The sequence below is a fragment of the Alnus glutinosa genome, chromosome 9 (genome assembly GCF_958979055.1).
Source record: "Alnus glutinosa chromosome 9, dhAlnGlut1.1, whole genome shotgun sequence".
Lineage (NCBI taxonomy): Eukaryota > Viridiplantae > Streptophyta > Magnoliopsida > Fagales > Betulaceae > Alnus > Alnus glutinosa.
This window is the reverse complement of record NC_084894.1, coordinates 24,602,174-24,630,001: the sequence shown is the minus strand read 5'-3', so window position 1 is coordinate 24,630,001 and position 27,828 is coordinate 24,602,174. Positions and strand designations below refer to the sequence as shown.

Here is a 27,828-nt window from a genome sequence, read left to right as displayed (position 1 = left end):
ATATATATATATATGGATCTGGCTTCAGTGCTGTGGAAAAATAAAGGGTCCAAATTTGTTTCACCAAAAACAGTGTCGTTTCAGTTATTTAAGCAACACTGAAAAATAAACGCCGTTTGAGAAAGGGGGAAATATGCAGACACGCTAGTATATATATATATATATTTTTTTTGGATGAATAACACACACTAGCATTTTACAAATCTTCCCTGCCATATTCTTCTTGAACGGAGAAGCTCGAGCTCATCTGCCACTGGACTACGGTGAGTTGGGGACGACAGCGTGTGCCGCGTGTACGGCTTGTGCGGGAGCTTCGATGTCTGCGATAGCACGGGACCGAGGCCCTGTGGATGCCTCCCTCTTCCAGGGTTCCAACCCGTGAACGACGTCGAAAGGGAGTCCGAGGACTACTCCGGCGGGTGGTGGTGATGGAGTTAAACCTGGTATTGGTGGCAAAGGAATCAACGGTGCTGGCTGAGGCTGAAATGGGTTCGGGATAAGTGGAGGTGGCTGAAAAGGATTTGGTGGTGGAAGGAAAAGGTCCGGGTGGGCTTCCTTTTTATCTTGCAAAGATTCAGCAGGTTTTGAATTTGTAGTCTTTCAATTCCAGGAATAGGCAGAAAGGGAAGTCCTGGAAGGGGTGGGAGTTGTGGCAATGGTTGAAGCTCGGGCATTAAATTTAAAGCTGGATCCAAAACACAAGAGTATTTCTATACGGGATAATTGTACGGTTGGTATATGTGATATGCCATAATTAATTTTTAGTCTTTATGATTTAAAAAGTTAATGAGAGGTCCTTATCGTTAGCAATAATTATAAATCGATCCCTACCGTCAAATTTCATTAAAAATTTTAACAGATTTTGTTAAAAGCCACGGCAGGGCCACGTGTCGCAAATAAGATGGCGACATATGTTCATCTTAATAAAAAAATATAAATTTATTAAAAAATAAATAAATAAACTTATTTATTATTATTTTTTTAATAACTTTATTTATTTATTAAAATATATTTATATTTTTTTTATTAAGATGGACACGTCTTATTTGCGACACGTGGCACTGTTGTGTATCAAAATAACATGTTGACAAGAATTGAACCCTTAAAAAAAAAAAAAAAAAGACAAAACAAAACACAATCAATCATATGTAACAATTGGAAACACAAAATTATATGCGTAACCAATTGATATAACCCAAAAAATGACTAAATGTTTGTTACTTAAACACAATTTTTTTTCCCATATATACCCCTGTGATTTTATAAATTTCATGATGTGCCCCTTGTGGTTTGAATAAGTATCAGAAATGGTACCTTGAGGCCACCTCCTTGGCCAAAATGGGGGTGGCAACCACCCCAATTTTTAATTTTTAATTTTTATTATTATAATATATATATATATAAGAAATCATTAAAATAATAATGAAAAAAATGGTAGCCACGTCAGCGCTGAGGTGTGCCACGGGGACAGGTGTCGCGCATGTACAACGACACCTGTAGGATGACGTGGATGGACGTTAGTTTTGGACGAAAAATTGGACGGATGTACCATTTCCGTCTTTTCCCATACCACATGTACAAATTTTGATACACAACAAAACTAAGGGGGCAAAAAATAAAGTTCGTAAAACACAGTAGGCAAATATATATTTAACCCTAAAATTTTTAACGGAATTTGATGGTAAGGATTGATTTGTAATTATTGCTAACCACAAGGACCTCCCATGAACTTTAAACCATAGGAAGTGAAAAATAATTATGACATATTTCATGGACCAACGATACAATTATCCATTTTTATAAAGATTGAAGGAGAGTTTCGAATATCAGGTTGAGGTTAGAGAGAGAATAGATAGAAAGTGTATGACTGTGAGTCCTTGTGACTTTGTGAGGGAGCGATAGATGCAAAGAGAGAGAGAGAGCTTTTTCTTTTATTTTCCTTTGTAATTTTCGTTTTACCCTTAAACGGGGTTAAAGGTTTTACTTTAAATGTTTTGGTTTAATTCAAATTAAATCTTGGCCTTTAATTTTTTAATAGTAATTTTAAGTTTTAACTACAACACTGAAGCCAAATTTATTATATATATATATATATATATATATACACACACACACAATGTAAGGGAGGAAAATGACGATATTTTTATTATATTTGACTCTATTGAATTGTATTAAGTTAAGATGCGGTAAACAAGGCAGAGTAGACCAAATACGGTAACCAATTAATGACAGTTCCCATAGTCATTATGGCAATCAACTAACCTCACAAAGAAGATAGACAGTCTTCTTGGAATTCTGTAGTTATATATGCACCACGGATTTGGCTTTCATGCTGTACTTTAAATAACAACATATCTGCTGTACTTTAAACTGACGGTCAAGATTAAAAGTCTATTTTAAATATAGAAAAAGCTGGTTACTTTCCAAACTTTAAAGGTTTTGCCGGTTACCATTTTTCATTTGGCTCTATTTCCTCCTTCTTCATTTTACTTCCTCTCCATTTTTTTTTTCGTGGAGCCTTCTGTTGTGAAGATTGTTTGCCTCTACAGTTTGCTCTCCCTCTTTACAACAAAAGGCACCCATTTCCCATAAGGGAGTATGAACTCTAAATTGCAAACTACAACTCGATAGATAGAGACAAAGAAGAATTTAAATGGACAAAACAGCCATGGAAGTGTAAGCGAAGGAGAGAAGCACCCAATCTTGTAAAATCGTAGATTGGGCAGCCGATTCATGGTGGAAAAGACCTTTGGGCAAATTTTAGAAAGGAAAAAAAAAATCTGTAGAGAATTGAGGAGAGGAACTCCCCGTTAAAGCACAATCCGTGGACTTTGATGACGTTGAGAATTTTCAAGAGGGCCAAAACAAACAAACTCTAAATTTGGATGTGTTTGTATCTGGGATATTGTGTTTCTCTTTCAGTCTTTCTCTTCCAGTTGAGAGAGAGAAAAAGCAGTTTAGAGGAGAAAAAATGAAGAGAGAGGACGTTGGGCGGCTTGAGCCAGTAGAAAAGAAGGGTGACCGGCAAGAGTGGTAACTTTTTTAGGTTTTAAAAAGACTTTCAATCTTGGCCGTTGGTTTAAACTACAACAGATCTGCTGTTATTTAAACTACAGCATGTAAGCCAAATCCATGCACCACCCATGCTGCCACAGTGCCACCTACGTTGACAATGATTTGAAGATCCATCCAATTAATCCAGCCTCCAAGGAGGACCGCGATTAAACAAAGAGCCCGGCATTTATCGAAGCCGGCCGGCCTGTCACAAATCACCCACCAAAGTGGACAGAGGTTTGGTCAATGTAAATACTCTCCATTTATATTTTTAAAAAATAACTCCTGCACAACAATTATAAGATTTTAAAGATATGGAATAAATTTCACGTGGAACTCATGTAATGGAACCCACCATATGAATCCCATCTTATGTCTCTAGAATAGTACATAACTGTTGTGTACCAATCACTTTTTTATATTTTTTTCAAATTATGTGCGATAGAAAATTGATTTTTCCAATACCATCATGAATAAAGTCTTTTATGATTCATACCGGTGCCAATATTTTCAATGACGTGGATGAAGTTTTTATGTGCATACAGGACCTTAGTGTGAGTTTTTTTTTTTTTTTTTTTTGTAATAATGTGATTTTTTTTTTGTTCATGTGAAAGTTTATTATATATCAACTCAAACAATATTAACTCATGATTCAGTGTTTCAAGAGTAGGGTCTAGTCTTCTAGATCTAGACCTTCACTGAAATTTCGTCCATGTAATGAATGAAAGAAAGAAAGGGAAGTTTTGGATGCTGGCTCCATCCATAAATTCAATCTGTATGTGTTTTCATTAATTGTGCCCTAAATGTCAAACGATATTGATCACATCACTTGTGCAACGTGCTTCTTCTTCTTCTCCTCCTTTTAATTTTAGCAGTGAAACAAAGAGCCCGGCATTTATCGAAGCCTGTTACAACTCACCCGCCAAAGAGGACAGAGGTTTGGTCAATGTAAATACTCCATTTATATTTTTTTTCAAACTACGTGCCATAGAAAATTGTTTTTTTCCAGTGCCTTCGTGAATAAAGTCTTTGATAATTAATTCAAACCTTTTGAATAAAGTTTTGGCAATCTTACCAACATCACTTTGAAATAAAATAGAAGAAAAATTAATTCCAGTGCCAATATTTTCAATGTGGATGAAGTTTTTATGTGCATACAGAACCTTAATGCGACTTTATTTTTTATTTTTTTATTTTTAACTATTTTTTGTAATAATGTGAGTTGATTTTTGTTCATGTGAAAGTTTATTATATATCAACTCAAACAATATTAGCTCATGATTCAGTGTTTGAAGAGTAGGGTCTAGTGTAACGCCCCCAAACCGTTAAGGGTTAGGTTCGTCCATTTTCAAACACCAATCCACAAAGATTCATAAAGTCTACGAGGTAACCTAGCTAATATGTTGAATTAAGTAAATTACTAGAAAATAATTTTAAAGCTCAGAGCTTCAATAAATGCGGAAACGATTATTTCGAAAAGAGTAATAATGTTTAATACAATAATTGAAATGCAAAGGAAACTGGATTTATTGTGCAAGTGCACTTATTAAGGTAACAGAAAAATAATATCCTGGTGCTAGCCTAGATCCCATTCCGACCGCCTAGGTCTCTCTGTTCATATCCTGAAAACAAAACAAAATAAGGAGTGAGCGAGAAATGCTCAGTAAGGTAACCCTCAACCATAAAACGGTTGAGTTAAATTCATTTTCTTCAAAACAAGTATTAAAAAAAAAAACACACTTGGAATCAGAAATTTCCATAATATAAACTATAAATTCAGCATTTTTCGTAAAGCATAAAATTATTGGTTGGTAAATAAACTTCTCATATTTAGGGCCCATGTACACTATTACTGTGACGACCCGTTTTTATTTTTTATTTTTATTTTTTATACAATCATAAAACGAGTCATCGCAGTAGCACGACTACGTGTCGCTCAGCCCCATAACATGTACCTGATAATCAGAGTATAACATACATCTATCTATGCAGCGGAAAACATAAATCTGAATAGCGGAAATTACAACTTATACATTTATTACAAATTAATTACCACAAAGAGCCATTTAACGTCTATCTGTATGAGTCTTATTAACACATTATTTACAAAACTACTATAGCTTTACAAAGAATATGTGACACAAACGTCATAAGCTATACCAAACCTATAAAACAGTGGACAACCCGTGGTCCGACAATTACAACCGTCGCGGTGAGCTTCAGTCATAATATCCCAAGCACACTGCTACCAACCCATCGACTATACCGAAGTACCTGCAGCCAAAGAAACATCATCTACACGGTTGTGGTGGTATCCACATCCGCATAGGTGAAATAATAAGTTCACCGCCTTAGTATACCTCATACTAAGACCTCAGTGGTATAAGACTAACTGAGTTTTCACAAAGAACCAACCTTTATATTATTTTAGTCGTGCGAGCACTATATTAGCCACAATTTACCAACAGCTAATGTAGCAAACACCGACTATTCAGAAATCATTTAAAATATACTATATAGCTGTGAAAACATGTAGAAGTTCCAGACATCCCTCCTTGGAAGTTTCTACATATAGACCCCTCTATAATAATACTTTTCACCGGTCGCTTGGACATATGTGCACACGATCACTCCATCACAGATATCACGTATACACATAGGTCTTAAGCAAAGAACATGGCATCTTACTTTTCCGTACTAGGATAACATCCTTCAACAAAACACTCGCAACACCATCTCTAATCGTATTCCAGTTTCGTGCCTTGATGTCAGTAGATCATGAGAGCATTAGAGTTAAACTCAATCATGCTAACACGTCTTTCCTGATTAACAAGAACAGTCAACCTTCCTACTCATAGACATGCCATTACTCGCACCTGGGTAGTCATGTATCCATGTACTTTCAAGTTCAATGTATGCTATTAACACATGTGACCATCCGATAAAAATATACATAAAATCTTTTTCATGAAGACTCTTATGCATATTAATACGTCTAGCAAAACTACTCATAACATAAAAACATCTCTCACAAAACAATGCTATATATGCTATGCATGAACTGGGGCTAATAATGCTGGTGATACTGATACTGTTATGCTGCTGATACTGATACTGATACTGCTGATACTGATACTATTATGCTGCTGATACTGATACTGCTGATACTGTTATGCTGCTAATATACTAATACTGCTGGTATGTATGCTCTATACTACATGCTCAATGTTCCGTGCTTGACCAGTATATATTGCACTACTGTGTCACGCTGAAATCATGCAGTTGTTAAATCACGTCCTTTTAAAACTAAACAAATCCAGCATTTTATCAATCATTTCGAAGACATTCAAAACTTAGTTTCTTCATCAAATCTACGCAGTTTCAACATGACATGTTCTCAAACAATTTGCATAATTTAAATCTCAACCGCAGAACTTAATACTTTAAATCTAGTCAATACTTTTCACTCATACACTATCTCTTTAACATCATTGATATAGTTTAAATATAATCGAAACTAAACAAATCATCTCAAAGCATATACATTTCATCATATGGTTGGTTCGGTTTCGTAAACAATATATATATTTTTATCAATCCAATACATATAAAAATATATATTTTCTCAGTGAGTGGAATACCCACCTTGGCTGCATTAGACTCCAACTCGAACACTCCTTGGACTCTAGTCACTTGGACTTTACATTGGAGAACCAATTAAAGTCTCCAATCCGAACATGATCCTGCAAACATTGGTAGCATTAGACTATGCTATTGAATTACATCCTCTATGACATCCTAACTACCCGCATGTTCACACGTCACATCACTCGCTTCTAAAGCTAGCTAGACACCTTAAGCTATTATTAAACTTACAATTGGTTTTTGGTTCCTATTGTATCTTGTTTATTATCATAAAATGTATTTACTCTATTTACTAGCTTATTTACTAAGTTAACAATATATATTTAACATATATGTATGCATACGTATATATATATATATATATATATATATATATATATATATATATATATATATATATATATATATATATATATATATATATATATATATATATATATATATATATATACATACATACCTATACATATACAACTCTTATACCTAACTGATGATACACATAGGTACTATGTGTATATAGATAGGTGAATTAGTTACTAATTTGCTACATAATTGATTTATATCGCATTTTTAGGTTTTATAAGTCTATTAGCTTATACATATTAACTTAGGGTTATTTGGGCAATCTATAACTTCTCGACATTTATGTTTCCATTGTTGTCCCCCTTATTAACCTTAGGCTCTAGATTTATAACTACTAATATACTTTATCTTTATCGGTTTCTAACTATCCCAGTAATTTAGATTATAGGATCTAAATGCATTAATTACTACCTACTTATTTTCCTTATCTTATTTCTCATTTCTCACTTAGTACCAAGATGAGGACTTTAATTACTAATTGACAATCCATTGTCCTCAAAGCATCCAATTAAACCAAAATAAAGAATCTAACTTAATTGAATCAACCTTATCCAACATATCATCAAAATCCTCATTTACATATCATGACCAATTCTCATCAACTTACATGAAGACTAGAATTGTATTACACAATCTAACATAATTCCTTAAGATAAATTGCCACCAAGAGCTAAGCTTCATCAAGGAAACACAACTTAACTAGAAATCAAACTCATCCATGAAATCCAACAACAAAGACACACCCATCAAAGCTTCAACTCCCTTCCATAAGCATAATACTCAATTTACAATTCCCAAATCTAGATTTGAATTACCATCTAAATACCCTTCCATATCACCAAAAATTCCAAAACTTTCCCAATCCAAATAACTCAAACATTAAATGGAAAATCAAAGGACTAAAATAACATTAATAAATACTATTAGAGCCGAGATCCATAGATACTAGTTCCAACTTCAATTAACATCAACACCTAAAATATTTAACATTATAAGCATATCATGGAATATATATATTAACCCTCCTCAACTAACTACACATCAAAACCCATACCAAATATCAATTCCACTATATTCTTACAATTCATCACACCATCATAATCACTACAAATCCCATCAAAACTCATCAATTTTTCTCCCTATAATCTTATAACAATAATCGTCCTCTAACCACCTAGAAAACCATTAAACCATTAATATTCCATATTCAACACTTTAAAGGAATACAACTAAAAACCAACTCTAATCCACCAACAATTCATAGCAAAACATTAACCACAATTCAATAATCCAAAGAAACCCAAATCAAAACTTAAATATCAAGAATCAAACTACATCAAACCAATCCATCAAAATTACACTAATCAGCCCATCATCATTACATAAGCCCCAAAATTCACAAACAAAACCCTAGATTTAGATTTAACAAAAGCCATAGCAATCCACCAAATTTCTTTCCAAAACTTAACCCAATTCTGAAAATCATCAACCATAACCGAGGAAATAAATCCAAGCTTCAACACCCACAAAACACCAAGTTCAATCCAAGTTTCCAAGATAAAATCTATCAATAATAACCCATAAACTCAAAACCCCCAATCGGTTCCAACAATAGATCAAAGGAAGGTTCAAGTAAAATTCAAAGAAAAGGAAAAGATGTCTCACCGGAAATCGGCTTTGGTTCGCCGGAAAACCGCACCTAGAGGGTCAGGTTTCACGGGTCTCGGGTCACGGATCTCTCTCTCGGGTTCAATGGGTTTCAGGTCTCCATGGGTTCCTGGGTCAACGAGCTCGCCGGAAATCACTGCTGGGACCGCCAGAAAACTCGCCGGAAATCGCACCTAGAAGATCGGCCATCGTAGCTTCACCGGCGTCATCCACCGGAGGATCGGGCTCCGATCTCTCCCTCAATCTCTCGGCTCTCTCTCTCGGTCTCATCTCACTGTCTCTCAACCCTCTTGATCTCTCCCTCTAAATCTCCCTCTCACGTCACTCTCTCTGTGGGTCTGGCGAGAAGAAGAACAAAAGAGAAAGAAGAAAGTAGAAAGAAGAAGAAAAAGAATAATAAGAGAAGAAGCAGTCGTGGACTGCTGTCCACCATGAAGAGAAAAGAAGAAAAAGAAAAGAAAGAAAAGAAAAGGAAAAGAAAATGGATAAGGGAGAAAAAAAGGAAAATTACTAAAATGTCCTTCAATTTTAATTCTTTTATTTGTTAATTGCTATTTAACCCCACATTAAATCTAACTACATTTTACCCCTTACCTTAAACTCTTTATTTTTCAATTATATAAACATAATTTATAACTGGTAAATCTCCTATTTATTTTCTTGGTCTTCACAATTACGCCCTGTGTACTAGGGTTGTGCGGTCGACTGCGACCTCAGGCAGGTAAACTGTGGCCACAGGCCTACCCCGTCAGCTAATTAATTGAAGTGCACTTAGCATGACATAGGGATGGATTACCGCATTCTCTAAGTCCTTCAGCGGTTGCGCTTCCATCCAAGCAACGGTACTGAGCTTAAACTCTGTAAATCTCTGGGGCCAAAATAATAGTCTCCTCCACACAGGTGCCTCGTTTATAAAAATTTCATTTTCATAAATTATTCTTCTTCCTTTGATAATTCTTAAGGCAACGTGTGGGAGGGTTTTTACTCTCATTTTCTCATTAATTTCAAAAAGCTGTAACTTCCCGTCTCAGGAACCAACTAAGCGATTTACTAATAATTAGAAAATCCTTAATAACCAAAGCTTCTTTTAAAACTGTGATTTCAAGAATAACATTTATACCGACAACTTTCATCTCAAAACTATTTTTAAAACAGTCCTTCATGCATCAATATAATTTGAAATACAGAACAAGAACAATTAATTGCAAATATGCTAATAAAAGGATAAAGTAATATAACATAAAACAATTTGAGAAGGGGTAGAGGATTTCTTACCTCGATACTGCTACTAAAAAGATTACTTTGAAATAACAACTACCTGAATTGATAAAACTTAACTATGTCAGCCTTAGGCTAGAATACACCTCTTAAATAGAATTGGACCTAACACATCCCGGCTTCCTGATCTCTACCTATATCATGATTATAGGCGTTTTATTATTATTAGAAAATTATTAAACGATATTTGAGTGTGTGTGTGTGTTTTAGTTTTCATGAAAATTCTTATATTATATTCATAAAACATGATATTTGTTCACTATGAAAAAATGTTCTTAGAAATATTATTAGTTCAAATTAAAATCAAGAAAAGAGATATTAAAATTAATATACTTTAAAGTAGCTCCATAAAATACAAAATAGAACTTATCAATTACATAAAAAAAAAATCAAAGGACAAAGGACTTCTATACCTGACGTTGATACAAAATAGGAGAGAAAAAATAAAAATAAAAATAATAATAAGCAAGGGGCAAAGAATGGTACTTTGGTTTAGAAAGAAAATGACAAAAACTACTATCCTGTTGATTCCTGTGACTTGCTATCAGAAAAGAAAAGACAAAATAAAGAGGAGAAATAGGCAGGACATGGTGCGATAATCAGAGAAAAGAAAAGAAGGGAATTCCCACTCGGCTGTATCAATCAAAAGAAAAACAAGAGAAATCGATAAGGCCATGCTGATACGTACACGGCTTAGAAGAGGAAGGAAAATAAAATAAACAATAAGAAGCAAATCAGGTGTGGAGACCATGCTGTCCAAAAATAAATAACCAAAAGAAAAGAAGAAAGTAATCAAGGCTAATCATGCTGTGAAGGCTACGGTAAACAAAGAAAAAGAATAGATCGAGGTAGAAGAACAGTAATACATGGTGAGATGTTGACATACCTGCAGTGTTTCCTGGCTAGAAACAAAGAGATTGCGACCGAGCCGTCTTGCGAGAGAGGTATAGGGAGATGGTTTTTGTGAAAATTTCTGAGATGAGAAGAGCGAATGACGGCTAAAGGATGTATTTATAAGGCTTAGGGTTCTATATTATTATTCTCTCCTACCATTAGGGTTTAGATGAAATGAGGACTATTTTTAATACAGTGAAATTAAAATAACAATAATAGATAAAATTCTGTAAATGCTTGAAATTTTTTATTTAAAACAATTATTGTCTCCTTTTAGATTTGGGAAAAATTAAATTGTGAAGACCGTATTAAAATTCTTTAAATGCAGCTTCTAAAATTTTCTTTGGCATTTAATTGTTCATTGATCAATATTTTGATAAATTAATGAAATTTAAAAATTTTGTTCTCTTAAAAGAAAATAATTGTCCATGGCTACTGAAAGTACATAAATCTCCTTAAAGGAATACCGGGATCGTTACAATCATTTCCCCTTAAAGGAATTCCGTCCTCAGAATTGCTAAGACCTTCGGAAAACCAACCTATGACGCAACCTGCAGAAATGCAAAGTTAAATAACCCATACTAACTTAACCAATACGACCATCCGCACGAGGCGGGGATTCGGGTGAAGATGTAGGATTATGCTGATAGTATGGATAAAAGAAGAAGAAGCAATTTCTAATTTTTCTTCATTAAATAAGAGTAATGTTATATAACACATATTTTCATCCAAAATAAGAATGCTTCACAAGTAAAATCACTCTGGGCGTCAAATCCAGAAAACTCATCTACAATAAAAGAATCCAATTACAAATAAGACATACTTATAAAATCTTTGTAACTGTTGATACAGTTTCCGGTACGGTGACGTGTTATCTTGTGATTCGTTGCCTTCCTTAATCTTCGCTCTCCTCGTAATCTGCAAAATAATAAACGGCTCGTCGGACTATGGGGGTGCCGACCGGACCCCCACTCCGATGCCTAAGTCAGTTCAAACTAATTTTCTGGAGAATATTTGTAATCTCAAAAGCTCAGAGAATCTGCTTCCTTTTTTAATACCTGGCGTAGTAGTCTTATTTATAGGCTCACAGTTCACAGTTATAAAACTGCTAGAGTGCTTGGAACATAATCTAATTAGGAGTCTGAGTCCTAGATCACATAGTCTTGAATCTTATCTTTCTAATTAGGAGTCTGAGTCCTAGATCACATAGTCTTGAGTCTTATCTTCATAGAATTCAAATTGGGTAGTAGAGTCCAAACTGGATATGACACTCTCTTTAGCTAATGTCATTCTATTAGGTACCTTATCCCATATTTGATGGGATAGAAGTCTATCTTGATATACTCGGGATATACGTCTTTTTGGAAATAACGAATGGTCTTATAAATTGGGTCTAATCTTGCTGGGCCGACCCGATGGGCTCGGCCCACATGTCTTTGGAGCTAATTATTTCTCCAACAGTCACCCCCCTAATTCTCTTATTTGAATTTAGAATGTAAGAGAATTAAATACCTCAATTTCTGAATCTGGATCTTCCATGATCTGTATCTGACAATTACTGCCTCTTTCAAAGTAATTATGACGAATAATGCCTCGAATCTCTGGAAGGATTAGAATTCCTGCTCCTTGTCGATCTAGAACTGCTGTTAAAGTTCTAATTGGACTCTGATCCTTTATTAGACTTCTAATCTGATATCTTCTTAGACTTCTGATCTGATCATTCTTCTTATCTGATTGGACCATAAGTCCTATCCCAATTCTACTAGGGATAACTGATACCTGATTTCCCTGAAGTAGTTGCTAAATGTTTATCTCCTCCTTGGATCGGGTTGAGTGGATCCAACTTGTGATTTGTCATAGTACTAATAGCAACTTCTCATAGATATCTTCTTCATAAATGCCTCTACATAATATTGTCGGTCGGGCCAAAGTTGTAAAAATGATCTCCTACTCTCGGTAGGAGATGGATCGGACTGATGTAGTTGATTTCACCAAGATTGTGGTGAAATGCCACTCTGAGAGAACACTTTGCGTACAACTTTCCTGAGATCAAGGTTCTGTCTGACAAAAAATGGTAAACCGTTGTCCGTTGAAGAAAAGGCTTAACATACCCGAAGCTTCTTCATCGGTAGTGCTTCGTAGACCGCTTCCACAAAAATCTCTCTTGGGGGCTTCGGAGGCCCAGACTAGCGCTGAGGCTTTGGTTGTCCGAGACTTATAACGACTAGGGGCTTCTGCTGGCCTGAGGTTTTGTGCTTGGCGTACCGAATCTTCTAATCTGAACACCATCTAGCTTGGTCTCACCTGTGAATATCTTTATTTTCGAACTTTGTAATGTTTGAATTCTTTGTTATGGAAAAACTTTCCATGACAAATCAATTCTCACTTATCCTCTAATAACTTGAACAAACAATCGGTTTGCGTAAGTTAACTCCGAGGAGGGTAAGAAAAATCTTTTGTTTCAAAAATCTTTTTGTTTTGAACTCCGTGACTAGGAGAGAAAAAATCTTTTGTTTTAACCTCCGTGACTAGGAGAGAAAAATCTTACTTTGAGTTATCCTCCTTAACTTAAACAAACAATCGGTTTGTATAAGTTATTACCGAGGAGGATATGAAAAAATCTTTTAGAAGCGATGAACTTACTTGGTTATTTTTTGTAGAGGTGATATCCTCGTATGGTTTGTTATAGGGGTTGTCTCCCCGTATCTTTGTTCGAGTTGCTCCTGAGAGATCTTAATTTGAGAGTTTGGTGTAGCTTCGGTGATTTTCCCCTTGTAGAAGCTTTAACTTTGTTGAGCTACCCCCCATAGCTTTAGTCCGCGACCGCGGGCTAAGTCGTTTGAGGCGGATAGTCAAGTCCTCTTGGTATCCTGGACGATGGTGTAAAAGAGATCTCGGAGTTCGGAGTGAGTCTCAGGGCTTCAACCTGTAAATACTTGAACTTTCCTTTTCAAATGTATCTTTTCTTTTTCATGTAAATTTTTTATTTTTTATTTATTTATTTTTTTTTTTTTTGTAATGAATAAAATTTCAATGTTAATGAATGGAAGTCTTGAACTATTTGACTTTCACTTTCCTTATCTTATTAGCCGTAGAACCTCATAATTTTTCAAACTGAATTGAACATCTTTACCTGGAAAAAAGTTTAAAGTTTCTCACTCAAAAAGTTCTTCCGAGACATATCTCGGTTTCTTATAAATCTTACTTTTTATACTAGAGTTACCTCCAAAACTCGAACAAATAATCGGTTTGTGTCAGTTTTTTCCGAGGGAAGAACTGGTCTAATTTTTTGAAATTTAAGCTACCCTAAATATTTTGAACAAACAATCGGTTTGTTGAAAAATTTTACAGAGGAGAATAAAAAACTATTTGCATTAAAGTGTTGAGTCTTACTTGATGATTTTTTAAAGAGGTTTTATCCTCATACCTTCCTGAAGCTTTTCATTCCTGAAACTTTTTCATTCTGAAGCTTTGTCATCCTAAAGCTTTGTCGTCCTAAAGCTTTGTCGTTCTGAAACTTTATCTCCCTGAACCTTTTCCTTCCTGAAGATCTGTCTTTCTAAACCTTTACCTTCCTGTTTGTTTTCCTGAAGCTTTATCATCCTGAAGCTTTATCTCCTTAAACCTTTACCATCCTGAACCTTTGTCATCCTGAACCTTTGTCATCCTTGAAGCTTTTTCTTCCTGAATCTTTACTGAAACTCTTTCTGAAGCTTTATCATCCTGAACCTTTGTCATCCTGAAGCTTTTTCATCCTGTTTACCTTTCTGAAGCTTTATCTTCCTGAATCTTTATCATTCTGAAGTTTTACCTTCCTGTTTACCTTAATGAGCTACCCCTCATAACTTTAGTCTGTGACAGCAGCTTAAGTCGTTCGAGGTGGGTAGTCAGGTCGCTGAGCTTTACCTTTCTTTTCAGAAATCTTTGTAACCTGTAAAAGACTTTATATATTACTGAAATGAAATCATAACTTGAAATCTTTACCTTTTAATTTCTTTATCTCTGAATGCTCCAATCTTTTAACGTCTGGAGACCTCCAACCGAGAGGTTTTCTTGTCTTGGTGTCCTTTCCATAACCATTTTGGGTTGTCCGAGGAAAGGACTCGGGCCGATTCTATCTTGGATGTTCTTGTCCTTCCGAAAACCTGCAATCCTGCCGTTGTATCCTTTGTTGGACTAACCGTTAGGTTTTTCTTGCTCTCGGTGTTGGATAGACAGAGAGACTTTTTCTTTTTTTGCTCTCAGTGTTGGACTAACCGAGAGGCTTTTCCTGCTCTCGGTGTTGGACTGACCGAGAGGCTTTTCCTGCTCTCGGTGTTGGACTGACCGAGAGGCTTTTCCTGCTCTCAGTGTTGGACTGACTGAGAGGCTTTTCCTGCTCTCGGTGTTGGACTGACCGAGAGGCTTTTCCTGCTCTCGGTGTTGGACTAACCGAGAGGCTTTTCCTTGTTTTCTCTGCAAGGTTGTCTCCCTGGCTCTCGGTGTTGGACTGACCGAGAGACTTTCCTTGTTTAATTTGTTGTAGGGGTTGTCTCCCCGTATCTTTTCTGCAAAAAGGGTTAACGAAGCACTGCATATACTAAAACAAAATAGCAGAATGCACAGTAGCACCATATATTCTTTTCATCCGTCGGGATGATTTTGTGATCCTTTCACTCACGACAGGAGTGAAGCCTCAACATATGAGTCTATTTTATCAAAATATATATACATTTCGGCAAAGTGTACAAGTGCATGCATATATATATTTTTTCCTGGTTGGTAAAAACCAACATTTATCCTTACTTTAACATAAATCATGTTTGTCAAAGAAGAGTATGAACTTATCTGGTGAATTCGATGAAGATGAACCGTCTTACTTGGAGCTCCTTATCTTGCACACCACTCGATATGGTGCTCTTTGGGAGAGTTCCTCAAACTGGACCATCGGCTCGGATTTGTCCCTCGGCACGTGACTGTGCACTTAGGAGGATGGCAAATCTAGAGGGGTCCTCAAAGTGTGCCATTTGGAACTAGGAGCTCGGGCATAGTCTCCTCGGGATAGTACCCTCGGAATAATACTCTCGGTATGTGTCATCTCGGTACATACTTTTCGCCTCGGTAGAATACCCTCGGATCAAACTTCTCGGATTATACTTTCTTCTCAGTATATCACCTCGAATCTAACTTTTCGCCTCAATAAATCACCTCGGATCTAACTTTTTTTTTTCTTTTTTTTTTTTTTTTTTCCTTTTTTTGTTGTTTTTCGACAAACAAAAAAAAATAAGAGCCCTGGCCTTGTCTCTTCTTCACTTTTACAAGTTTTCAATGCGTGATCCAAGTCCTTTCTTCAATCCCTTCCGCACGTCTTCATAATGTCCATCTCCTTCCAGAATTCAAACCCTTCTCTTTATTTATTTTTCTCTCATGTCTGTCTCCTTCTCTCTCAATCACGTCGCTGCCCATGTGATCAGATTGTGATTGACAACGTCATGGTCCTTTCTTTCTTGTCATCTCTGCAGAGAAGGTTAACAAACACGTTGCCGGTACTATAGACGAGCACAAATCTAGAGATATACTTTTATTGACTCAAAAATCTCTTTCTAATAAAAGGAAAGGCATGGGCTAAGAATTTTTTCAATTTTTCGCAAAATCAAGGCTTGAGAAGTTCAAACCATCATTCTTCATTTATAAACCCAATTATTTGTCTTGTAGTGCCAATAAAAAATATTAAAAATCAACAAGTTTCAGAAGAGAAGCATCATTCCAACCAAAACTCAATAGTATAGTTGTAAGGCTTCATGTTTTTTTTACGAAGCATTTGTAAATGGACAAGGGCACAATAATTATTGATCTTTGCCTCTTGTTGAAGAGAGTTTCAGATCTGACACTCCAAAATTTCTCATCATTGGATTTCATCATAACACATATAGTTATCCACACCATGAATTTCTTTCCACAATTTAACAAATCAGAATGAAAAGAAAGGTATGGACTTATCTTGCGCATCCGCAGTGAAGAGTTTTGATTTTGTGTCGGTGGACGCAGATTGGGGGTCTTCATGAAGGAAACCATCGGCCGGTTTCAGCCATGAATTGTCGTGAAGTCATCGTTGTGAATTTTGTACTTTTTTGTTGTTTCAAAAATAAGCTGAATCCATCATCACCGAGAAATTAGGTTCCGATCCGTGATTTCAAACTTGACTTGATCGCGCAGTCACCATTGCGGATTTATTTTTTCGTAAGAACGATTCTTCGTTCCCACAGAAGGCGCCAAACTGTTGGTACAGTTTCCGGTACGGTGATGTGTTACCTTGTGATTCGTTGCCTTCCTTAATCTTCGCTCTCCTCGTAATCTGCAAAATAATAAACGGCTCGTCAGACTATGGGGGTGCCGACCGGACCCCCACTCCGATGCCTAAGTCAGTTCAAACTAATTTTCTGGAGAATATTTGTAATCTCAAAAGCTCAGAGAATCTGCTTCCTTTTTTAATACCTGGCGTAGTAGTCTTATTTATAGGCTCACAGTTCACAGTTATAAAACTGCTAGAGTGCTTGGAACATAATCTAATTAGGAGTCTGAGTCCTAGATCACATAGTCTTGAATCTTATCTTTCTAATTAGGAGTCTGAGTCCTAGATCACATAGTCTTGAGTCTTATCTTCATAGAATTCAAATTGGGTAGTAGAGTCTAAACTGGATATGACACTCTCTTTAGCTAATGTCATTTTATTAGGTACCTTATCCCATATTTGATAGGATAGATGTCTATCTTGATATACTCGGGATATACGTCTTTTTGGAAATAACGAATGGTCTTATAAATTGGGTCTAATCTTGCTGGGCCGACCCGATGGGCTCGGCCCACATGTCTTTGGAGCTAATTATTTCTCCAACAGTAACGAACACCATACTTATACGAAACAATCGACCCATTTGTTTCTACAACAATAGCTTCAGAATTTGTGGACAACTCTTTTATACGAGCTTTTACTTGCAATTCCGAAACTCCGGTAGCTAAAGATTTTATGACAAAACTAAAGTTGTGTGGCCGTTTGGGTGTTGGAATTTTGAAATCAAAATTGAATTTTTATTTTGTTTGTAAATTTTAAGGCAAAGAAAATGTATTTGGGTGATGAGTATAATTTAAATTCTTTTTGAAATTGTATTTGGATGTTGGATTTTTTAGATTGAAAAGTATTGTTTTTTAATGTTAGAAAATGATTGGAGGTATGAACAGTTGTGTATAATAATTGGTGTTATGAAAAGTAGTGTGGAATAATAATTGAAATAATAATTATTTATTATAAAAATTATAAAAAATTATATTTTTATTTGATCATTTTTTTATGTAACACATTTTTTTAAAATGAATTTTTTTTTAAAAATAAATAAAAGAACTGTGCGTTGCCCACTTGGGAAAATGAAATCCAGAATCCGAAATGCACGTAGCCACATAACATGTACACAACAAACAAATGTCGATCTCTTCAGTACTATGACATGCACAATCCATTTATACCATTGATTTGAATGAGTACAACCTCAGTTAATAAAACCATGACATTTCGTGTTGGCCTATTCGGATTCAAAGTCTAGTCGTTTTGGAAGTATTAATTCGAATCCGACCCATCGTTAAACAGTTTAAACCTATCGGTTAACCATGACACAGCCTTGACTTGACTAGCATAATTCATTTAATAAACAGGTCGTATTTAAAAATAAATTTATATGAATTTTAACATTTTAGGGTTTTGCTATTTAATTAAAAAGAGAAAAAGAAAATATATATATATATATATATATATATATATATATATATATATATCACCTACAAGTTAAGCGAGTTGATCTGGAATTGACTTATTTATTAAATATATGTGTTAATTTGGGTAACATGAATTGACCCGAACGTGATTCTAGAAAACCTTAATTCGCTAATTTCGTATTAAGTTCGTATTGAGATGTGTCAAATATTGCCGCCTTAGAGCATCTCTAACAATAATTGTGTCAACCTCATTGGATGCTTGTTCCCCTTTTCTTTCACATTTATAAGAACCAAACCATCCAATTTTTTTTTTTTCTTTAAAGAAATATTTTCCTATTGCTATGATTTTCCCTTTTCTTGCCTTCTTGGTACATATATTCCTTGACAACCACACAATCCAATTTTGTTTATATTTTAAACAAATATTTTCTTTGTGGTCGCTATGATTCCATTGTGTTGCTAATTTTCTCTAAATTACCACAGGCTATTTCTTTATTTCTGCTTTCTGCTTATTATAAGTTTCTTGGAGGGTTCCCTTTTGTTGCTGTAGCTGCTCTTCTTCTCTATGTTGGTTGCTACCAGGTAATCGTTCTCTCTTTTAAAGATTGGAACTATTTCTTTCGAATATAACAATGAAAAGCACTTCTATCGTGTCAAAAGATGGCTGAATTTCATTTATATTTTTAACATCCATAGAAAATTATACTTTAGAGAGCTACCTTGATTTTTTAGAACTTTCTGGAAAAAAAGAAAGAAAAATGAATGAGAAAGCAGTTAATATCTGATGAGTAGTGACAAGTTTTTCTTCCTGACACGGTTGATGGGAATTTTGATTCATTATTAGATTTCTGTTCTTTGAATGGTCTTTCAGATATCATTTGGGCCGATCAGTTGGCCTATGGTGTCGGAGATATTCCCACTTCGGACAAGAGGGCGAGGGATCAGTCTGGCAGTTCTTACTAACTTCGGTTCAAATGCCGTTGTGACCTTTGCTTTCTTACCATTGAAGGTATTGATTTGCTTTTATCAATCCATTTCTTTCAAAGCTGGTATCTAATTGTTCATAGTTTTCATTCTCCTGTGATTGATTGAATATGGAGTACTGCTAAATATTGCAGGAGATTCTAGGAGCGGAAAACCTCTTCCTTCTTTTTGGGGCTATTGCTTTGTTGGCACTTCTGTTTGTATTGCTCGTTGTCCCAGAGACCAAAGGTTTGAGCTTGGAAGAGATTGAGTCCAAAATTTCAAAGTGAAAGCTCGTATCTGTCGAAATGATTAGTTGAGCTTTCAATTCGCCAAGAATTTTGGTTACTCTGTACACTTGTATCCTGGCATAGCATTGGAAGATCATCTGGTTGAAACTTCATCAACCTATCTATCTTACCATTTCATGAAAGCAATCTTGTTATTGTACATTAATGAAGCTCATCAAGATATAAGTTGCAACTTCAGGTAATGGCTTTTCAGCTAGAATACTACTTGGCTTTCGTTAACTGGATTAGAATCTTGGTGGGATCTCAACTAGTCAAGTCAAGCCCTTCTGAAACTACCCACAAAAAAAAAAAAAAAAAATGATAATAATAATAATGCCCTTCTGAAACTCTCTCAAATAACCTGCTTCTCCCTTTCTTCCCTCCTTTGCCATCTCTTCTTCTTCTTCTTCTTCTTCTTCTTCTTCTCTCTCTCTCTCTCTCTCTCTCTCTCTCTCTATATATATATATATATATATATATGTGGGCTACTTAGAACTTAGGTATTAAATTTTAAAAAAGTCTAAAACTCATGTACCAATAAGGTATTTAATCCTAATTTATTTAAGCTTGAATATAGTAATAACTGCATTTTTTAATTTTGCATATTGATTTAGATAGTAATCCAAAACATTCATTACCTTATATGCGGATAATGGATAATAACTGCATTTAATAACCGTTATAACTGTGCGGATGCATATAGTAATCATATAATGCGGATGCGGATGTGAATATCTAAAAGTGATAACTGCATTTTGCAGATGTGGATATTGCTAATAACTGCATTTACATTTTCATCCCCACTTCAAAAATCTTAAATTTTGGGCGTGTATTCTTACAAGCTTAATTTTGGATTGCTTTTAATGGTTAGGATCCAAATTAATTTTTTCTTTGGCCCAAAAATAAATATTAAAACATATTTATATAGAACTTTTCATAAGAGGGGAGAGGCCGTGACCCTACGAGTGGGCAGAATACGCGACCGCCTCCGAATTGTTAACAACTTCCAGTGGCCAATAGGCAGAATAAAATTATGGTTTCAATGTTGGTTCGGTTCGGTAGGCGATATAGATTTTTTTAGGGATAATTGCATCGTTGGTCCCTGTGATATGCCATAATTATTTTTCACTCCCTATGGTTTAAAAAGTTTATGGGAGGTCCTCGTGGTAAGCAATAATTACAAATCAATCCCTGGAGTCAAATTCTGTTTAATTTTTTGACAGATTCTGTTAAATGCCACGTCAAACTAATAAGAATGCACCACGTGTCCATCTTAATAAAAAAAAAATTATTACAAAATAAATAAATATACTTATTTTTTTTAAAAAAATTCAAATTCAAATTCAAATTCAAAAAAAAAAAACAAAAACAAAAAAGCAAGGGGTGGTCCAAGCCACCCCTAAAGGGGTGGCCAGCTTATGGGGGTGGCTGCGTGTCACCCTCGACTGTCACTGGGGGTGGTGCGCGGCTACTCTTTGTTTTTTTTGTTTTTTTTACTAATTTTATTTTTTTTATTAAGATGGACACGTGGCGCATTTTTATTGGTTTGACGTGGCATTTAACAAAATCTGTTAAAAAATTTAACAGAATTTGACGCCAGGGATCAATTTGTAATTATTGCTTATCACAAGGACCTCCCATGAACTTTTTAAACCATAGGGAGTGAAAAATAATTATAGCATACTACATGGACCAACGGTGCAATTATCCTATTTTTTTAAGTGGTTAACTGAACTGATTCAATCAAGCTGTGTTTTGTTCAATCAATTTGAAATAAAACAACGTTGTTTTAAACCTTATAACACTTGTTTAGCCAAAAAAAAAAAAAAAAAACCATTTTGGCCACCCATAAAAAAAGTCTTGGCTTGATATAAAAACTCACGGTTAACTGATTAACCGACATACATGTAACCGACTTAACTAAAATAGTCGAAAATTGTTGTCATTGGTATAAAGTTGGTTAATTAACCGACTTAACCGAGTGTTGCGTTTTGGTGGAAAAAAATCCCCCTATCGTCATCCATTTAACCGATACTCAATATTAGTTTATTCTGGCCCTCTTAAGTCCATCTCTAGTAATAAGCACACGTTTTTATAAAGAGTAATATTAAAAATTATATTTTTATTTTATAATTATCATACAATGTTAATGTGGTAGTCCCATTACCTTTTGAATAAGTCTTTTTTTTTTTTTAAGGAATTAGTTGAAACTATTATATTAACTTATATAATAAATATAAACTAAAAATATAATATATAACTTTACTTTTTATGAAATATGAATTATCACCCTATTTATAATGTCCAAGCATTTCCCTTTTTCTTAGCACTGATTCTTTACTTCCAAAACAAGTGTGCTGTACCTTTCCAATTTTGTGGTCCAAATACGTTTCAATAAAATTGATTAAACGACATAAAATGCAACTTTTTTCTACTTCCTAAATTAAGAGAATATTTACTCCGTAACTTGTCATAACATCATCACCCATGGCGGCACTTCAAGCATAATCTTTAGTAAAGAATTGGGCTTCTTTTTATTTATTTTATTTTATTTATTTATTTATTTTATGGATTATAGCCCCTTCAACTAAATCGTGAGCTGTCATATTTGTCTAAAATGAGATTCATTGCAAATTGTGCGAGACTGTGAGTCAGAAATGCCCAATACAAGTCGATATGAGTACTTAGTGAAGGGTATAAAATCTGGACTGCAATCTTTTAGGTCAGTGAATATTGCCTACGTAAAGGAAAAGGCAAATATGATAGCTCACAGTTTAGCTCGAGACTCGAGAAGTTGTCACTCATATTATGGTCAAAATCTAAATGAAAAAAATTCCTTTATAAATTTATGATATTGTAATTAGAGAATATGTTATCCTATGTCATGGAGTTCTCAATAAGAACGAATATTGTTAAAAAAAAAAAAAAAAAAAATCATCACCCATGAGAGCATGGGATGGCCAGTCATCTGCCAAAATCCGATATAAATTCATGCTTTATTTTTAAATTTAGAAAACTCATAAATTTAATGGTAATTTAAAACATGATTATACGAAGATCGGAGATGGTTCTGAGAAGCCCACGTCGGTGCAAAAAAAATCAGAAACTCAAAACTCACTTTAAGTATCAAAATTGGACCACAAATGAAAAGAATAAGATAGAGCAGCAGCCATGAACCCATTAGAGCATTAGTAGCAGTTATCTTATATTGGTTCCCTTTCTTATGTTTAAAGAAAATTTCATGAAAAATATCAAAAAACCTCCGGATCAGGATTCCCTCAAATTATTTGCCCGAATTTGATACAATTCGGGCAGGTTGTTGTGAGTAAGCATTTATGAGATTCACCTGACCGGATAAGCAGTTGGGCAGCCCAACTTTTATTTGGTCAGGTGGGTCTCATAAATGCTTACTCACAACAACCTGCCCGAATTGTATCAAATTCGGGCAAAGAATTTGAGGGGATCTTAATTCTTACTATTCATTCCCTATGTATTATTTTAATATAAAATAAGTATAATTAATTGATATAGGGAAGAGAGAAAAAGTATGAAAGAAAGAAAAAGAATAAAATAAGGTTAAAAAAATAATATTTAATTGATATAGGAAAAAGTAAGAGAATTTATTGTGAGGTATTTTTTTATAAGAAAGTAAAAAGTAGTTTTGTTCCCTAAATATAACAAAAATAGTTGGGAATCTAATGCTAGTGCTTTGCACCTTGATCATCCACTCCGGTCACACTGACACTGCCTACTATGGCTTGCAGTGCCTCTGTTCAACCTCAGGCTCTCGCAGTCACACCCAACTCGCCGAACAAAGCCATTACAAGCACTCATCTCGTACACCCAAATTAGCACACAATCATGTTCAACTTGTAACACCCATTTCAAGGCCAAATTTCCCATGTTCTCAAAATTACCTTTGCTTTCTGGCCGTCGACTCCGATTCCATGTGAGTACCCAAAATATCCCATTTTGTTGTTTTTTTTTTTTTTTTTGCTTGTATGATTTGTTGGTTGATAGTTTTTGGGTTTGATGGGCAGGTGGGAGTACAGAAAGAGTATGCTTCTGGGGAAGAGGATGACAAGCTTGCCTCTGATGCAACGTATCAGGAGAATTTTGCTTGGTCTTCTGTGATTCTACCGTGCGTCTCTACCACTTTCTCTTCATTTCATGTGTGTTTTTCATTTTTTTTTTTTTTTTTTTTTTAATAATGGGTATTCTGTATTTTGGATGAATTTGATGGGTATCTAAAATCCTAAAATGGTTAGCTCTTGCATCACATGTGATAACAGTATCATTTATTTGTTATTGTTTACTTCAAGCTATGATTTTCAGGATGTATGAATGCAATCGCAAAATTGGACCTTCAACCTTGATCACCATATTGAATTACTCTGTTTTAGTTTTGGTTTGAAAGCAAGAGTAGTACTTAAAAAATTCTAGGAGAGAGTAGGGTGAATCAAGAAATAATACGTGACTGAGGTTTTAGTACGAATATGTTTCTCTGAAAAGATAAACAAATCATTTCCTAAATTTAACTTTGTTCCTGCAATTTTTAGGTTTTTGTTCCCAGCCTTGGGAGGTTTGTTATTTGGGTATGACATCGGTGCCACTTCTGGTGCTACCATCTCATTGCAGGTGCATATTTTGTTTATTGACTTCTTTCTTATATATTTAATTTGCTTTTAGTAATCTTTCTCGTTGTTTTTATAACCACCGATCCATTTAGGTGTCTTATACAGCCCATTTAAGCATATACATTTTTTGTTGTTGCAATGATGATTGTTAGTCACCTGAGCTCAGTGGAACAACTTGGTTCAACTTTTCAGCCGTTCAGCTTGGACTTGTGGTATGGTTGGAGTATCAGAGTTACATTTCTTCTGCCATTTTTTGAGACACTTGCAGTTTGTTTTATGTTCAATCCATTCTTTTAATATTGTCTTGAATACAGGTCAGTGGTTCTCTTTATGGAGCTCTTTTTGGTTCTATTCTTGTCTACCCAATTGCAGACTTCCTTGGTATGTCCTTATTTACTCTTTCCTCAAGTTTGGAGCTTTTTATGAGTTTCTTTCCAATATAATGGGTTTTCTCACAAAGGGAGGAGGCGAGAACTTATCATAGCAGCTGTGCTGTATGTTCTTGGTGGTCTGATCACTGCCTATGCTCCGGGCCTTGGTGTCCTTTTAGTAGGAAGGCTGCTCTATGGCCTTGGTATTGGTTTGGTGGGCTTCTTTGAAACTCCCCCTCTTCTTTTCTGCAGTCTTAGCTGCTATTATGTACCTAGTCATGCTCTAACCTTCTTATAAGTGAGTTAATTTGGCAGGCCATGCATGGGGCTCCTCTCTATATCGCAGAAACTTGCCCATCTCAGATTCGTGGAACTCTAGTATCTTTGAAGGAACTGTTCATAGTTCTGGGGATTCTGGTATTGTTTACTCTTATATTATTCTCTATGTTCACTTTCTTGTCTGAAATAAACTGAGCTTGGAGATGAAATTTTCTGCAGTTGGGTTATTTTGTTGGAAGCTTTCAGATTGATGTAGTTGGTGGGTGGCGTTACATGTTTGGAGTTAGTGTAACAATTGCTTTAATTATGGGACTAGGCATGTGGATTCTTCCACCATCTCCACGCTGGTTACTTCTTAGGGCCGTACAAGGTAAAGGCTCTGTACAAGATTACAAAGAGAAGGCCGTTGTTGCCCTGAGCAAACTAAGGGGCCGTCATCCTGGTGACAAATTGTCTGAGAGGCAAATAGAAGACACCTTTGTCTCATTGAAATATGCATATGCGGATCAGGAATCTGAGGGCAGTTTCTTGGAGGTCTTTCAAGGCCCAAGTTTGAAAGCGTTCCTAATTGGCGGAGGTTTGGTCCTTTTTCAACAGGTATTTCTTCCTTTTTGCTGCTATGAATTTCTCTTTAAAATCAAGTTCAAACAAGCATGTAATGAAGAAATGTGGAGTTTTTCTTGTTGGTAAGCCAATTTACCACCTGACTGTGACAGATAACTGGACAACCAAGTGTTCTATATTATGCAGGCCCAATACTTCAGGTAAGTGATGGTTGAACTCAAATCTGTTCTTTTGATAAAATGCTATTCCTTTATCTCAGTTTGCCTAACTTTAATGATATTCTTTGTGATTCTGATATTCAAGACTGCTGGATTCTCCGCTGCCTCTGAAGCTACCCGAGTTTCAGTTGTAATTGGTGTGTTCAAAGTATGTTTAAAAATCTTCTCATGATGTCTTTGAACATAGGGGAAAGTGTCTCCCGGCCTATATATCTCCTGGTAATGCTAATAATTATTCATTTGTGATTGTTTTCCTCCTTCAGTTACTAATGACATGGATAGCTATCCTAAAAGTAGATAATCTTGGGAGAAGACCCCTGCTAATTGGAGGGGTCAGCGGCATGGTATACATCATATAACTATCAATCTACTACGTATCATGCATTATTTAATGTTCATTTAAAAAAAACATGATGAAAGCTAAACTATGCTTTTCTCTAAATTACCACAGGCTGTCTCTTTGTTTCTGCTTTCTGCTTATTATAAGTTCCTTGGAGGGTTCCCTTTTGTTGCTGTAGCTGGTCTTCTTCTCTATGTTGGTTGCTACCAGGTAATCATTCTCTCTTTTAAAGATTGGAACTATTTCTTTCGAATATAACAATGAGGAGCACTTCTATCGTGTCAAAAGATGGCTGAATTTCATTTATTTTTTAACATCCATAGAAAATTATACTTTATAGAGCTACCTTGATGTTTAGAACTTCCTGGAAAAAAAGAAAGAAAAATGAATGGGAAAGCAGTTAATATCTAATGAGTAGTGACAAGTTTTTTACACGGTTGATGGGAATTTTGATTCATTATTAGATTTCTGTTCTTTGAATGGTCTTTCAGATATCATTTGGGCCGATCAGTTGGCTTATGGTGTCGGAGATATTCCCACTTCGGACAAGAGGGCGAGGGATCAGTCTGGCAGTTCTTACTAACTTTGGTTCAAATGCCATTGTGACCTTTGCTTTCTTACCATTGAAGGTATTGATTTGCTTTTATCAATCCATTTCTTTCAAAGCTGGTATCTAATGGTTCATAGTTTTCATTCTCCTGTGATTGATTGAATATGGAGTACTACTAAATATTGCAGGAGATTCTAGGAGCGGAAAACCTCTTCCTTCTTTTTGGGGCTATTGCTTTGTTGTCACTTTTGTTTGTATTGCTCATTGTCCCGGAGACCAAAGGTCTGAGCTTGGAAGAGATCGAGTCCAAAATTTCAAAGTGAGCTCATATCTGTCGAAACGATTAGTTGAGCTTCCAATACGCCAAAAATTTTGGTTACTCTGTACACTTGTATCCTGGCATAGCATTGGAAGATCATCTTTTTGAAACTTCATCAACCTATCTGACACCGGAACAGAATAACGATTATTTTGTAGGCTAATCAACAAGTAATTTGCAAGGAAGAAATAAGAAAATTCACCCAAAACAGAGAGAAAACTCTGAATTTTGATAATTAATCAATAACAATAATCTGCTGAAAAACGTCCACAAGCCGGACTTAAATAGCTGAAAATTAGGTCTTTAAAAGAATTTTGCCAAAAATAGCAAAATCCCGAAAAGCCTAATAAATCTCCTAAGACTTGAAATAAATACAAATAAGCATATTATGGAAATACTTTGTACCAAAGAATATCTCCAAATTAATGGAAAATTTTTGGTGCCAAAGAATGACCATATTTTAGGGAAAAAAAAATAATAACTATAATATTACTTGACGACAACGTAAATATAAATATAGGAATTCTTTAAAAGATGAATCAAGAGATTTGTCGATAGTCTCTTCTTTCCTTCTTGGTCTTTTTCTTGATGGATGTTGACAACTCGGTAGAGAATATCTTCTAAATCACAATTTGCCAAAGGTATCTTC

General features: G+C 35.2%; 2 protein-coding genes and 1 long non-coding RNA gene across 3 annotated transcripts in view; 2 read left to right on the top strand and 1 right to left on the bottom strand.

Annotated features, from left to right (window-relative positions):
• LOC133877263 (D-xylose-proton symporter-like 3, chloroplastic) overlaps positions 1-20,104 on the top strand; it is a 30,819-nt gene extending 10,715 nt beyond the window's left edge. Inside the window, exons 12-14 of the mRNA XM_062315504.1 lie at positions 19,132-19,230; positions 19,520-19,657; positions 19,767-20,104. Of these exons, the coding sequence (XP_062171488.1) occupies positions 19,132-19,230; positions 19,520-19,657; positions 19,767-19,901 (372 nt within the window). The 3' untranslated portion in view covers positions 19,902-20,104. The remainder of the gene's footprint in view (positions 1-19,131; positions 19,231-19,519; positions 19,658-19,766) is intronic.
• On the bottom strand, positions 5,038-9,119 carry LOC133878361 (uncharacterized). Its single transcript, XR_009901887.1, has 3 exons — positions 8,728-9,119; positions 6,700-6,797; positions 5,038-5,349 (listed from the first exon to the last, which is right to left on the bottom strand). It is a non-coding gene; the product is annotated as an uncharacterized LOC133878361 (long non-coding RNA).
• Positions 20,105-23,625: 3,521 nt separating the features above from the next.
• Positions 23,626-27,298, top strand: LOC133877753 (D-xylose-proton symporter-like 3, chloroplastic). Its single transcript, XM_062316150.1, has 14 exons — positions 23,626-23,850; positions 23,942-24,042; positions 24,461-24,539; positions 24,691-24,750; positions 24,853-24,919; positions 24,999-25,123; positions 25,225-25,326; positions 25,408-25,785; positions 25,905-25,952; positions 26,056-26,118; positions 26,234-26,314; positions 26,422-26,520; positions 26,802-26,939; positions 27,049-27,298. The coding sequence occupies exons 1-14, from the start codon at positions 23,803-23,805 to the stop codon at positions 27,181-27,183; spliced, it is 1,524 nt and encodes a 507-aa protein (XP_062172134.1). The 5' UTR covers positions 23,626-23,802; the 3' UTR covers positions 27,184-27,298.
• Positions 27,299-27,828: the final 530 nt, after the last annotated feature.

Excerpts from the sequence above, each read along its gene's own strand:
- LOC133877753 (XM_062316150.1), top strand. The coding sequence starts at position 23,803 with ATGTTCTCAAAATTACCTTTGCTTTCTGGCCGTCGACTCCGATTCCAT. Across the intron at positions 24,540-24,690 it reads GTGCTACCATCTCATTGCAG|TCACCTGAGCTCAGTGGAAC; the intron begins GTGCATATTTTG and ends GATGATTGTTAG. Across the intron at positions 26,315-26,421 it reads TTGGAGGGGTCAGCGGCATG|GCTGTCTCTTTGTTTCTGCT; the intron begins GTATACATCATA and ends AAATTACCACAG.